At 36.5% G+C, this 15586-nt stretch overlaps 1 protein-coding gene across 6 annotated transcripts in view; it reads right to left on the bottom strand.

Annotated features, from left to right (window-relative positions):
- Positions 1-2986: 2986 nt before the first annotated feature.
- The window catches only part of WT1 (WT1 transcription factor), a 52074-nt gene continuing 39474 nt past the window's right edge, over positions 2987-15586 (bottom strand). For 3 of the 6 annotated variants that reach the window (XM_087921191.1, XM_087921192.1, XM_087921195.1), the window contains 5 exons: positions 15136-15238; positions 14278-14428; positions 10077-10166; positions 6997-7089; positions 2987-5132 (listed from right to left, as the gene is read on the bottom strand). In XM_087921191.1, coding sequence (XP_087777317.1) covers positions 5011-5132; positions 6997-7089; positions 10077-10166; positions 14278-14428; positions 15136-15238 — 559 coding nt within the window. In that variant the 3' untranslated portion in view covers positions 2987-5010. The remainder of the gene's footprint in view (positions 5133-6996; positions 7090-10076; positions 10167-14277; positions 14429-15135; positions 15239-15586) is intronic. The other 3 variants (XM_026704403.2, XM_087921194.1, XM_087921193.1) reach the window with 3 other exon arrangements.

Genomic DNA, 15586 nt, shown 5'->3' with positions numbered 1-15586 from the left:
ATGCATCATCTGAAAATGTGCTTGGTTTCTTTTTAAATGGATGAGAAATCAAGTTGAGTTGGAAAAATTGGCTTTCTTTAACTGTGTTTGGCTTATTGTATAAATGTTCCCAAATATTCCTATGGGGTACAAATGGTAAAAGTGTGTATTATTTTAAAAATGGCACTATTTTTACTCAGAATAGAGCTGGAAGGGACCTTGGAGGTCTTCTAGAACAGCGGTCGCCAACCAGTGGGCCGTGAGAAAATTTTGGTGGGTCACAGAGAAATCTCACCCCCAGAGCACCCCCCCCCCAAAGCAATTAATCCACGCTGCACAGAAACACAAGGCTGCACAGCCCACGTGGCCTGCAGGAACCCTCCCTGCCCACTCACTCCTTACCTGGAAAACTTGCCTGCTAAGTTGCCATTTTTCCTTTTTTTTTCCCCGACCATCAGCTGTTCTGCTGTGCTCAGAGATTTAGATTAGCTAGGAAGCAGGAAATGGATTTCTTGCTTTCTAGCTAATCTTTAGATCTTCAGCTCTGCTTTTAAGCACAGCCGAACCTCCCTTAGGACTGAAGGTTTTATTATTCAGTGCAGACTCATGGCAAGCAAATTTTATGTGACAGACTGAGCTAGCCGATGGCAGATAGATAGATCACTGAATGATTCTGTGAGCAACTCAATCTGCCTGCCTGCTTTGCCTGCTTTGGGGTAAAAGTTGCTCTTTTTTCATAAAAAAACCTTCAATATTTACATACATGGTGTATTGTGAGTTAATTTTATGAGTTTGCTTGCAAGCAAATTTTATGTGATAGACTGAGCTAGCCAATGGCAGATAGATAGATCTCTGAATGAATCTGTGATTCTGTGAGCACCTCAGTCTGCCGGCCTGCTTTGCCTGATTTTGGCTAAAAGTTGCTGTTTTTCAATAAAAAATTGAATATTTATATAAATATTTATAATATTTACATATAAACCATGCCCAGCCAGTCACATGACCACCAAGCCACACCCACAAATTAGGCCACAGAACTGGATAGTGGTCCCTGGGATTTAAAATTATGAGTTTGGTGGTCTCTGAAGTCCAAAAGGTTGGCCATCCCTGTTCTAGAACAGGAGTCTCCAACCTTGGCAACTTTAAGACTTGTAGACTTCAAAACCGGCTGAGAAACTCTGGGAGTTGAAGTCCACAAGTCTTAAAGTTGCCAAGGTTGGAGACCCCCTTTCTAGAAAATCCTCTGCTCAAGCAGGAGACCCTATGTCATTCCAGACAAGTGGCTGTCTAATCTTTTCTTAAAAACCTCCAGTGATGAAGCACCCACAATTTCTGAAGGCAACTTGATCCAATGGTTCTCACTGTTCAGGAAGTTTCTTCTTAATTCCAGGTTGCTTCATTCCTTGATTAATTTCCATCCATTGTTTCTTGTCTTGCCTGCTGGTGCTTTGGAAAATGAGCCCATTCTACATCCCTTTGGATATTTCTATATTCCTTTGAAGTCAGAACTTTTCATTAAGAAGTTTAAAGTTGAAGCAATAGGTACTTAACTTGGAGTATGTAACTAGGTTGGGTGCTTGTATATAGGTATGTAAATATTATCATAAGGGCTTTCTGTTTACCTAGGCAACTTTATTAGTATGAGACTATCTTCTCCCAATCTCTCTTTCCTTATATCTTTTTCTTAAGGTTTTTTTTTTATTTTTAGATTGGGACCATCTGATTATTCATTTTTAATAGAACAGATAATGCTGACTGAAAAGCAGGGGAAAATAGCTTTAAATAAAAAGGTGTAGAATAAAAATGAATATGTGTGCATACATAGCCTACTTTTTCCAAACCCTTTTTTGCCATTCTTGCTATGAGTTTCTCCAGAGGCACGCTGTCTTTTGACAGCAAAAGATAAAACTGACTGATACAAATGAGTCACAGTTCCCTTGAAATAGTGATTAAATTCCCAAGCAAGAAAGACGACTTGAAGAATTAACTGCTGTGTTATCCTAGAAGATGCAGCTGTACTCAATGAAGGGAATTAAGCCATTTCACTTTAGTGCTTTTTTGTTTTATATCTGAATACGGAAAAATTGAATGTTGTCATCATATTTTTAAGAAAAAAATACAGGTTAAATTTAAGATAAAAACAAATTAAAGCCATATGCCCAAGCATATCTTAGCTGCTTGGTAAAATCCAATGTTTGGTTGCAAATATATTTTCTGCTCATTTTTATACTTTACTACCAACAGCAAGAATATTCATGTCATCAAATTACTATGTAAAACATAGTTATCCTGTACTTGTATCAAGATAAATATGTAGGTTGGAATGTTGGCCAAAGTTGTTTGGGGTAATGGAAATTATAGTTTCCTATCTATCTAAATATCTAATAAGTGTGGTTTGCATTGAATGCTCTCCATAAAAATGACTAGGAGATCTTGATCTATGTGTTATTTCTAAATTAAACTATAATTAAGAAATGTTACTAGGATAAAACTCACAGTGCATTCATTTTTCATGTGATAGCATGGCTCCACTAGAAGAATTTTGTAATAAAAATGTATTTATGATTAACAATATACTGTAGAGCTCACCGCCAGTTTTGTAAGGATTGTAGAATGAGGTTATGATTTTACAGGAAATAAACTGAGATGCCTACCCTGGCATAGCTACATTAAGTTTGCACTGAAAGTATTGAAGTCTGTTTTCCAAAATAGCAGAAATAATTTACTGAAGGCAAATGAAACCAATACAAGTGTGGTTTTGGGATCTTTTTCTTAAAGAAGTGTCTGGGGGAAAAAGTGAAGTTCTACAACATAATATGAAATGTGATACTGTTGTCAGTACAATTCCCCCGTGAGAAGGATAGATTGTGGTCAAGACCTAAACAGGTTAACTAGTGGTCACTCTGATTTTCCTTTATATACAAAAGAAGTCAACACTATTGAAGAAATTTAAAACCTAATATGCCATGAAATAAGACATCTGTTGGACTCTTATTTGTTTCTTTTTAAATGGGCTTTATTTGAAAGCTCAGTGAACAACAAAGGTACATTCTTTATGGTATCCATATTTTTCAGGAATTTCTGATTCCTGACAAATCTCATGTTTATTTGCTTTCTAAATTTAATTATTTAAAAGCAAATACATTACTTGATATATATATATTTATAGATAGAGATATATACACCATTTCAATCAATTAATAGTAAATAATAAACCTCAAATCCTGAAATAATATATTTCCTCACACTGGGCATTTTTAAATTTTATTTTTGGGTTTCTTGCACATATAGTTGTAAATGAGGTTCAAGTCGCTTAAGAGCTATTTGTTTAAGCTTAAGAGCCATATGTTAATGGAAAATCTGGACCAGCCTCTTAAGTTCAATTTTAATTTTATACAACTTGCTAGCCATATAACCAGCATGGCTGCATGGTAAAGAAGTCCTAAATTTCTATAATTACATGACCATATGTTGTGCAAGGACCTATTCTCAAATTAGACCAGCTTCACAATACAAAAAAAAAAAAAATCATACAATTTTTCTACATGACAGCTATTTATAAAAATCAGTCAACTTCGGTGCAAGAATCTCATTGTTAGTACAAAAAATATTGAATCCTTTGATATCATCAAATTTGGAAAAGGAATTCTGTTACATCAAAGAATGGTAGTACTATTCAACAGAGCACTTTTATGTATATTGACTCTCATTGTCTGTCCAATTGAGTTCAGTGGTTGTTATTTTTAGGACAAGATTGCATTGTCAACTTATTGAAAAGATTTCACATACATTGTCACTTTCTGCTTTTTTATCAGGGCAAAAAAGGAATGATAGATTGTATGTATAAATGCAAATGTGATGGATAAGATATTTTTAAAAAATCAGACATAGGGATAATCCCTCCTTAACTTTTAGAAATGAAGTCTGTATTATCTGTTGCTCTTCCACAAGCAGGTTCTAGAAAATCTCTTTCAGCGCCTTGGTTTTCCAAAAATAAGATAAACTAGAAATTCATTGTTGTATCATTATCAGTCTTGGCATCACATAGGTGGCAGATCTTTTAGATCATGTTTACTGAATATACATAGGATCGTCATGGCAATTGGTCAGGAATAATACACAATCAGGATTTGCACACGATATATGAATGCATGACTATGTGTATTAGGCTGTCCCCATATGACAGGGAATCCTGCAAAGGCAAAATTCCCAATTACACAGAGAAAGAATACACATATATAGTATAAGTTTATCATCTCTATGCTGATAAATAACCATGTACAGATCAAGATGTTAACAGCATGCACAATCTGACTTATACATACACAAACACATGCACACATGCACACACAGAAGCATACACACAACAAATATTCAATGGAGTTTGAAAGGGCCTCACATGATAGGCAATTCGCCCTATATATCCTCTACCTTCAATGTAAAGATACGTGGGAACCTCACAAAATAATTGTGAGATGCAACATTTCAGTGCACAGTGGGAGATGCAATTATCCTCACCTTTCAAATGTGTTGTTTATATCTATTTATCTATATAAAAATATTACATCCATAGTTCTGAGAATTGCAAGTGAGGATTTGGATTAGTTCGTTTATGTAAAAATTCTCTAAAGAGAATAAAATTGTGCTGCCTTGGATAATGTGGAGATTATTAATCTGACTATATATTGTACAAGACTGCAGCATGAATTGACGTTTGCATATACCATTCATGATGTATGAGTATGACTGAGCACTGTGACAAATTTCAAGTAAAAAACAAGTACAAAATCTTCTGAAGGAAAGAACAAATATACATAAACTAGAGTCTATAGCAAAATTTAAAGTGTAACCTAGCCAACGTAGTTATATAATAATGTTACAAATTTAAACCATTTGAGGTTTGGAATGGAAAATTCCAAAGTCCAAGCTGAAGGCATCTGAAGATTTCCTTACAAGCAAAGAGATGATAGTTGAAAATGTTTGCAACAGTTCATAGTATTCCATCTGGGTTGTGCAAAAAGTATGAAACATCTAAAGGGTAAGTTGAAGTTTAGTCATGTTCCTGTTGTGCATATTATGATGACGGACCAATTCATCAGAACGAGCAAATTTCTTTTGGCAGCTGGGCCACCGACAGCTGAAAGGTTTTTCACCTGTTAACAAAATGTACAGTTATACATTATCATCATAATCCTAATACATACTATTGCGTTATCCCCTCCTAAAACTTTGGTTAAACAGCGATAGCACTTAGACTTATATACTACTGCATAATGCTTTACAGCACTCTTGAAGTGGTTTACTTAGATATGTCAACTGGTTGCCCCTATCTTGTTACCAAACTTGCAAGGATAGAAACCTTGAACTGATCAGAATCGAACTCCTGGCTGTGGGCAGAGTTAGCATGTAACACTGCATTCTAACCACTACACCATCACAGCTTAGTGTTGAAGTAGATGCCTATCTTTTGATAATAGGGTGCTTCATTAAGCTCATGTTCAACTTTTCAAAGATTCCAATCTCTCAGTTTTTATTGCTTTTAAATAAAAATGTGTTCTATATGTTTGCAAAATTTTCATACAGACAGCTTCCAGTATATATCCTATGTAGAAGGTGCTCAGTAGATTATTTTCTCAGTTAAACCTTCCATTATTTTTAGATTTATAAAAGGATGTTCTCTTTAAGTATTATATCTAGTCATGGTTTGAACATTTTTATTATTTTATATATTATATTATACATACATTTATATTTGTATAATATATATTTACAAAAGATAATATATTATATAATATTATAATACTATAATATAATATCCCCTTTTGACTGAGAATAGCCAGTAAGGCTTTACATTACTTTTTATGGTACTACCATAGCCTCTTGAAAGTTTGCAATAATAATAATAATAATAATAATAATAATAATAATAATAATAATAATAATAATAATAATAATAATAATAATATAATATGTATATTTAGCAACAGGGATTCAATTCCCTGTTTAAACCCTCAGTTGAATAAATCTGTGGTCCAGAGATCAGGGTGGTTAGAAAAAGTCTCCGCCCTGAATCTGTACCAGCATCTATGTAGATAACCTTGCCCCTTTGCAAGCAGACAAAGCATACCTCCCTCTGGGTGAAAAGTGCACAGCAGAGCCAGGCGGAGGTAGAGGTGTTCCCAATGTGCCACCCATTCCATCCCAACTTTCTCAGCTTGCTTGTGGCCGCACCAAACAAGCACCCACATGGGGCATTGGGAATCACCTGCCATCCCCATCTCCTATGCCTCTTCCTCCACCTGCTGCCAGTGCTGCTGCGCAAGCCCCCCACGAGCCTCCTTTGAGTCAGGCAGACACACAACACATCTGGATCACCTGTCTTCTCCCCCCTCCCTCTTCCTCCATGCTTGGACTTATCAGTATATGTGCTGTGCTACTGCCGACGCTGTCAGCCCCCGTGTGCTTGCCGCCTCTTGTGCTGGCCACACCCATCCCCCAAGCTTATTTTCAAGCTAGGGCTTATATTAGTCCCCCTCCGAAAAATCAGGCTAGGGCTTGTTTTCAGGGTGGGCCTTATTTTCAGGGAAACACAGTAAGATTTGGGTCTGTGTGTCCTATTTAGAATGTTGGCTAGAAGTTGCAGCCTCAAATTAAGTTGAGTTAAAAAGACAAATAGGGCAACTGTAAACTCTGTCACTGGAATTTAATCCTTCTACCAAAGGATAATAGTCATGATTCTTGATTTTGCTCTAAGCTAGGTGTGTCCAACCTTGGCAACTTTAAGACTTGAGGATATCAACTCTCAGAATTCCCAAGGCTGGCTGGGGAATTCTGGGAGTTGAAGTCTACAAGTCTTAAAGTTGCCAAAGTTAAATAGCCCCGTCCTAAGCATTATTTTCTTTTAATAGCTAAGACATATAAATATCACATATGCCTAGAATAATTTCATAGAAATATCATTATTTCACTTTAAATAAAATAAATAAGAATATATAAATGGGAAAAAAGTATACGCACTTGTTTTACCTGTATGAGTCCTGGTGTGAGTCTTCAGATGATCAGATCGGGAGAACTTTCTCTGACAGGTTTTACACTGGAAAGGTTTGACTCCTAAATACATAAAATAAATCTATTCTTGTATTCTAGAACCTTCACAGGGATATAAGAATATCAGTTCTTCTGAATTTCAAAAACATAGACTTTTACTTTTATTTGACAATTGCCATTTCCCCTCCCCCTCCCCAAGTACAAACCTTCACGTCTCTAGTCGCATTAATCATGCAACTCAACTATCTGACCTTTCTCAGCCTCCTTGTCCTTTTAAACTCCATTTAGTGCTTTTACCATGCCTTGGTTTCTGGCAAAAAATGGAAGCATTAATTCACTTTGGAGTGAAAAACTTGAAAAATTGGAAATAAGAAACATCACTTGATTGTGGTTGTTATTTCTCAATTCACTTTGAAACTGTCCTTTAATAATGTGCACTTTTTTTCCCATTTCAGTTCAGTTCAGTATTCTTCACATATCCAAGCGCTTTTTAAAAAATTTACACATGGTGTGCTTTTTTAAAAAAATAAAAAGGAATCTGAGTTTATTTTCTGTATTTAGAAGATTCTTTAAAAATTAACTGTGTATGTAGTATCTATCACGATATTCCATTCACCTCTCTTCTAAGATTACTTACTGTTGCCCATAAAGGAGCTCCAAATCTCTTGTTAGTATACTATTTAATTTAGTCACTCTAAAATATGAGCAGCCATATAAGTATAATGAAATAAATAATAAAGTATTCCTAATCTGTACATATCTATGCAAACATGTCATTGCATAGATATATTTTCTCATTATTTCTTAAAATATCAGGGTTTTTTTTTAAAAAAAAATACCAAGGCTGAAGTCATATTAGTTACCTAAACCCTATTCAACTTAATGACTTTTATTTCTATTTGAACAATTAGATGTTGATCCATCTTTATTGAAAAATATATACAACTTTCAAAATATTTGTTTGAAACAAACTCTCAGTCCTATAAGGTAGGCCAGAGTGAGAAACTGATGCCAATTGTCCTACTTTTATTACAGTGACCATAATATCAGTGTCACGTTAATTCTGAATATGCTTTCCCTCCTCCCTTTTTTAATCTTCTTGAGAATTAGGGAAATGACAGTCCTTATTCATGACTTCCTTGGGCTTAAGCTACATTTATATTTGTTGCTTTGATAATGAATCTTCCCTCTCTCCCTCAAAGTCACTCTCTATACCCCTTACACATGCACAAGAGCTTTTCTTTCATTAGACTGCAGTGCAAAAGTAAGATGTAAGACATGAAGTATGTTTGTTTATACTGTCCAATGTATTTGGATTAGGACTGATGACCTGAGTTAAAATACATTGAATAACTCTAGTTACTTCACAAAGTAATGGTGGGACTGCAAGGAACTGATAAAACCTTTGTAATTCTTCTGTAAGATGGCGGCACCAGAATAGGACTTTTTGTAAGGATTCAGTGATTCCAATTCATGAAGTTTGACAACGTCTCTGCAGACTCCAAACATACATAGGAAATCGGTGGGATTATGGTGTGTGATGTAGAGCAGAAGTCCCCACCCCCAGTCCATGGACCAGCACCGGTCCGCAGCATGCCAGAAACAGGTCCACACAAACAAGTGAAGTCCCATCCACGGGATTGTAGTCAGAATGCAAAACCATACACCTTCCAGTCTATGGAAAAACCTCTGGCCACAGAACAGTGCCCTGGCACCCAAAAGATTGGGAGCCACTGGTGAAGAGTGACAGGACTGGGATGTGTTCAGCACTATTTTATTTTGGAAAGATAAAGGTATTAAAATTGAGATAAAACTGTGCTTGCATGCTTTAGGAACTCTGGGAGTCTTCCTATCCCTAGTGTTTTGATTTGAATGTTGCCTTTGTGGGCAATATTACTGAAAAGTCACTGATGTTCTTTGAACGAATATCAGAAATGAAGATTGGCTGGCTTTTATTACGCTTTGGCGTACACTCTGTTGCTGCTTTTGTTGCCACCTCAGGAAGCCCAGCGATGCATTGCGAAGCTGTCACCTCATCCTAAGAAGCCCCAGCTGGCTCAGCCCAGCCCCTTTCACTGTCCTGGACTCTAAAAACCCCTCTTATCCTGAACTCTGCCATCCGAGCTGACCATCTTCCTCCCACTAATGATGAGTTATGCCAGGGCTGGTCCTTCACGAGGCAACTTCTAGCTATATGAGGCCATCTTCCTCAAGTCCCAAGAGGCAATCACTATGTCAGACCTGGAGAAAAAAGCATCATGTGGCCAGCATTGCCTTGCAGAGGATCAGGCTGGGTATGCTTGCTCAGCTGCAGTAGAAAAGAAGACTACAAGGGTCAGCTAGAGTGACAAGGGCCACAGAGAGCAGGAGGGCAAAGATGGGGAAAAGATAGGTGGCTGGAGAAAAATTGCAGCATCCTGAGGTCGTAAGTGCAGGTGGACTGCCAAGCACACAAATTTTGATCACATGACCACGAGGCACTGTAACATTAAGTCCCTTCATTCAGCACTGCCATAACTTTGAACGGTTGCTAAAGCAATAGTCATAAGTTGAGAATCACCTGTATCATTTATAATAAAAATTATTGAACCTCTTAAGATTTGTTAAGTAGTTATTACTTCAACTATCAAGGAATATAATCAATATACTTCCCCACATTATTTATCCAGCATAGAGAAAGAATTACTTCCCAGCATTTCAGGCCAAAAGGTTAGTTTCCAAGATCACCTATGCTCAGTAGATATGGTTATAAATAATCAAATTAGCTGACATCTCACTACATCTAAGGCACAAACGCTCTTCCCAAGATACAGTCTAACTGATTTATAATAACATTACTATATTTTAAGGGGCATATAAATAATCACAACCTAAGTTCAGTACTACTTCTTTGTAGTATATTTCTGAACTTATACAAACACATAAAAGGTCATAGTCCCAGCCTTTACTGCTCTTAAAAGCAAAAAAAAAATACAACTCCATTTCACATATCCTTGATAAGAGAAACTGCAAATTGCAACAAATGTCAAAAGTTCAGATATGCAACAAACCTGTATGTCGCCTTTGGTGCCTTTTGAGTTGATCTGAACGAGAGAATCTTCGTTCACAGTCCTTAAAGTCACACTGATACGGTTTTTCTCCTTAGAAAAAACAAATTTATTTGAAAGAAATAAATAGCATTGTAGGCATTAAATAAAACCTCAGTTAACACATTACAACAACTGTCACATGTAATATAGAAATAGTGCAATGGATTATCTTTAGAGAAAAGATAATATAAGTATTTATTTTTTTAAAAATGAAATGATGTTTCCACTTTCTAACTTAAAAATAAATGGTCGGAATTGTGTGAACCATTTATTGTGCCACGGCCTAGGCTCTGAGTGTGTGAAAAAAAGATGGTGTTAGTAATTGAGATTTATTTGATGCATCCTTTTTATATGTCTGTTTATTTTATTTAGTTTTTACTGTTTTTAGATTGCTATGGGGCTTTTAACTGTTATATTATATGTTGGCCAGAGTCACATTTTTGTGAAATCAGTGGCTATAGAAATATACTAAATAAAACAAATGAACTGTTTTAATATTTTAACTGCTTATTGTTAACCACCAAAGTCATTCACTAAGATGAGCATCTAAAAATAAATAAATATTTGTAAGAGACAGAATAGGCTATTCAGGCAACAATTAAAATCCATGCATTTGTAATCAAATAATTCCAGTGCTAGAATGTGTATATGGAACAATGAATACATGTGACAAAGAATCAGCCCTGAAAAAATAGCCAAATGTTCAGGAAGGGAATTGAACATTGTTTAGAGAAGAGAATCATGAGAATCTTGTTTAATTGCTTTGGGGTTATAATAAAGAAACACCTTTTTATAGACACCTGTTTATTAATTAAGGCAAAGATATGCTTTTTCATATAAGTTTTTAAGGAAACAACAGATTGTTCAGTCCTATTTATAACTTCTTCTGTGGATAAACATTCTAAACACTAATTAAGAAAAATCACATAGTAAGTCCCTAGCTAAGTTATGAGGTGTCCCTAGCCTGATCACCAGCTCTTTTCATCCTTAGTGTGTATCAATACATGGAAAATTGAGCTTCACAGCGAATTCCTCCATTAGCTTAGCTGATCCAAAATCTGAAGCAGCATTAAGTCCAGCAACATAAAGTTTTTACAAAATGTGTCTTTTGCATTCAAGTTATAGTTCTGGAAGTTGTAGCAGGATCTGAAAATTTGATAGCAAATTATCCAGGGGTGGGATTCAAAATTTTTAACAACTGATTCTGTGGGTGTGGCTTAGGTGGTGAGTGGTCATGTGACTGGGTGGACATGGCTTGGTGGTCATGTTATTGGCTGGGTGTGGCCAACTCAATATCACTCACATCGAGGCATGCATCTCCTCGCCTGGCCTCTCATGACTGTGGGGATGCTGCAACAGTTGTAAGTGTGAAAAATGGTCATAAGTCACTTTTTTCAGTGCCAATGGTAACTTTGAATGGTCACTCCACACAAGCAAAGTACCAGCAAAGGAGGGGGGGAAAACTCCAGAGAAGTTCCTGAGACAGAAAGTCTAGTTCTGCCAAGAATGTAATAAGGGTTAACGGAGAGGCAGTTTCTGTAAGCAACACCAGAATGTTTCCTTCCTGCCTTCCTTACAATATTAGGCCAGTAATTTCTTCTAACAACCGGTTCTCCGAACTGCTTAGAATATTAACAACCGGTTCTACCGAATAGGTGGAAACTGGTAGAATCCCACCCCTGAAATTATCTCAATACTGTAGAACCCAAGCAAGGTAATGAGCATTAGGTTTGTGGTTTAGCATGTTTTTTAAGAGTTAAATGTGTTGTTATTTTTGCTCATAAGTAGTTACTAGTCTGTGGTCTCAGCAGACAGTGAACCCAGACAACCCTGGCTGATCTTAGAAGCTAAGCAGGGTCAGTCCTAATTGGACTTAGATGAAGGAACTGCCTGGGAATTTCAGGATTGTTGCCTAAACCCTTTCCATAATACTGCCAAGAAAATTGTATTGATGTAGTTAGGCTTAACTTAGGCATTTATGCTTTTAACCTAGTTCCCTATCTTGGATGATCAGAAACAATTGCATTATAATGCCATCATCTTTGTTGTGGGCCGTATTGAGATGTAATCCACTAATATATATAAACCAAATTCTAATTAAAATTGTAGTTACAATATATCTGGAGAAACCCGAATGGGAGAATCTGAGCTCTTAACAGCAAATCAGCTCTGGAGTAAAGCCAACAAAGAAATTTCAGTCTGTATAAAATGAGTTGAGTAGGTTCAAAATTTAGTTTTGTATAAAGGAAATCAGAAAGAAAGTTACTATTGTTTAACTTGCATCCTTCACGGCCATTTTTCTATTTCTTCGAACAGATGTTTTAACTTTTTTTTAAAAAAAACCTCCATTAATATAAATATTGTTACTTAATGGAATTATTATTTTCAGCACAGATAATCTGTTACAAAAACTTTATCTTCAAAGTGATGAGTTATTGTATTCAGTTTGCTTACAACTGAGTTTTGCTGGGAAGAAAAAGTTCATTGAAACTAAGTATCACTTTGTGTGTTTAAAAAAAATCCTCCAGTCATACATCACTTGCAAACTAAGAAATCATTGTTGCTACTACATATTAATAATGGGCAAAAGTGGGTGCAATATTATTGATAAAGATTTTTTAAAATATATTATTTTGGGTGTTCCAAGAAAAGAATACTTTTTTTATATCTGGGTCAACAGTCCTAATATTAGGAGTGGACTTAGTAAACAACCATAATGGTAACAGAGATATCAGCAAAATTTCTGCAGAAACAGTGATAAGCACTGATACAAATTCCAACTTTGTGCATCAGAGTTCCACAGATAGTAACACTATGCAAAATAACAATTTTCAGGAAGTGTAATGAATCAGTTGTTTTATAAGGAAAATCTTATGACTCACTCCTTTTTTTTTCTTCTTTTTTTTTAAATTAATTGCTATTCAGCTGCTCCATTTCTCTGCCCAATAAAATTTGAAGCTACATTTTAAGAACCATACACTATGAGAACCCACAAGAAAATATTATTCACTCATTTAGAAGGATACCCTTCTTTAAAAAAAATCCTGAGGTATCAACAAGACTAGTCACTAGATGTGTTATGATGCACACTTCTGTGAATTACAGTTCACTTCACTGCAATCTGTAAAGTTAGGATTTAAAACATGTGCCATATCTTTTTGTAACATTCAAATGTAAAATTATAGGTAGTCCTCAAATTGCAACCACAACTGAGCCCCAAATTTCCATTGCTAAGCAAGACAGTTGCTAAGTGAGTTTTGCCCCATTTTACAACCTTTCTTGCCTCAGTTGCTAACTGAATCTTACACTTAACATGGTTGTTAAGTGTCTCTAACACTTAACGTGGTTGTTAAGTGAATCCGACTTCCCCATTGACTTTGTACGTTATAAGGTCACAAAAGGGTAATCACATGACTGAGGACAGTGCAACTGTCATAAATACATGCCCATTGCCAAGCTGCTATGGTTCGCCAGCAGCAGGTGCAGACGGCAGAGGTCTCTGGCAGCGAGGACGGAAGGGAACCAGTCAGAGAGTCTGTCAAGGACTTGGATGAGGGTCCTGTGTCTGATGCAGGGATGGGGCCAGGACTATTGGAGAGTGGGATGTTGCCTTCAGAGCTTTCAGAGTCTGGCAGCAGTGAAGCAAAAGACCGCGGGGAGCCTGTGCCCAGAGCATGTATGCGCACGGCTGCTCGAAGGAGAGAGCAGCTGAAGCAGCAAGGGCGACTTGGGAGTAAGGCTGGAAGGTGATGGTCCCTCCCATAAGGGATAAAAACCAGCCCTCGGGGATGTGCTCTTTACAGGAAGCAAATAAGTTCTTTAGATTCCGAGTCCTCATTGAAGCCCTGCGAACTCCCATTTGTTTTTGAAACTTCTGTCAGTCAATATTTATCAGTAATTAGATTTCTGTTCTTGGCAGTCTTTTACAACCTTGAAAGGACTTGCTTTTATCTTGGACAATTAGGTTTAAATGACTCTTGGCTGGGAATGCATTAAAAAGGGTTTGCTTTTATACACAGTTTGTGTTTGTTTAATTTGAACAAGGCTTGGGTCAGAACACAAGCATCCAAATTTTGATCAGGTGACCAAAGGGGAGTGCTGCAATGGTCATGTGAAAATTTGTCACAAATTACTTTTTTCAGTGCTCCAGGAAGATACTTACCAGTGTGTTTTCTACCATGCATCTGCAAATGAGACAGTTTAAAATATCGTTTGTTACAGCCAGGATACACGCACATGAACGGTCGCTTTTCATTTGTGTCGCCTGCTGATCTAACAATTGTTGGAGCCACTCCAGACATCCGCCGCATATCCTATGATGGCATAAAAAGGAAGGTTTTACATACAATATATGGGCTCATCAGAGAACTGTAAAAACTATAGTGCAGTGGTATCCAACCTTGGCAACTTTAAGACTTGTGGATTTCAACTCCCAGACTTCCCTAGACAGGATGGCTAGCTGGGGAATTCTGGGTGTTGAAGTCCACAAGTCTTAAAGTTGCCAAGGTTGGGCAAAGGGAAATCACTCCTCACCCCCACTATAAGGCAACAAGATCTCCTACAGACATTTAAGTTTCTCCAAAATATAAGTAGTATCAGATCCTGAAATTGTTACTTTGTTTCATGTCATAAAGGAAATTGTAAACAGTTTACCACAATCCCAAAGGCTGTATTAGCATTTCACAAGAGAAAATGTTTGATCCTTCATTTTTCCTTCACATTACTTCTTTGCTTGCAGGAAAGCCCTCCCAGTATTGGACTACAACAACACCCATAAATCTCCATCATGATTTTTATTCAATGTTGTTTGGCAATCATGGGAATTGTAACTCAATATATCTGGAAGATTTCTCAGCAAAAAGGAGCAAATTAGAATGTCAGCAATAGATAAACATTTTCCATTTAGTTATTATATAGTGAACACTATATCCTAATAAAAAGAAAATATAGTGTTTTCTTGCTATTATCAAAGCAGCCAGGTAATTAGTCCAAAATTATATACTTTCCTTAATATACTCACTTGAATTCCTCTAAACACTCCATGGGTATGTATTCTGTATTGGGCCCCACAGCTGTATAACATTGGGGCTGCGTGATTATCACTTTCATATCCTGTCCCATGGCTGAAAATAAAAAGAGGTCAAAGGTTGGAAATTAAACTTAATTATAAATCACATTTGAAAAATGCTTGCATTATTTCTTCTTCATTTATGCTAAAACAGTTTCAAAGCATTTCAACAGTTTTAAAGTTCAAACTTCCTATGCAGAAAGATACCCTGATTTTGCTAATAACTTGGGCTGCAAAGAAAGAAGGTAAGTTTTGTTCACCTATACTTACAGTGCAGTGGTGGGATTCAAAATTTTTTACTACCAGTTCTGTGGGTGTGGCTTGGTGGGCGTGAAAGGGAAAGGATACTGTAAAATCTCCAGTCATAGGTGGTATTTGCCGGTTCTCCAAACTACTGAAAATT

The sequence above is a fragment of the Pseudonaja textilis genome, chromosome 1, assembly GCF_049901715.1.
Source record: "Pseudonaja textilis isolate UNSWEBS1 chromosome 1, rPseTex1.2, whole genome shotgun sequence".
In the NCBI taxonomy this organism is placed as follows: Eukaryota; Metazoa; Chordata; class Lepidosauria; order Squamata; family Elapidae; genus Pseudonaja; species Pseudonaja textilis.
This window is presented reverse-complemented; position numbering and strand designations above follow the sequence as displayed.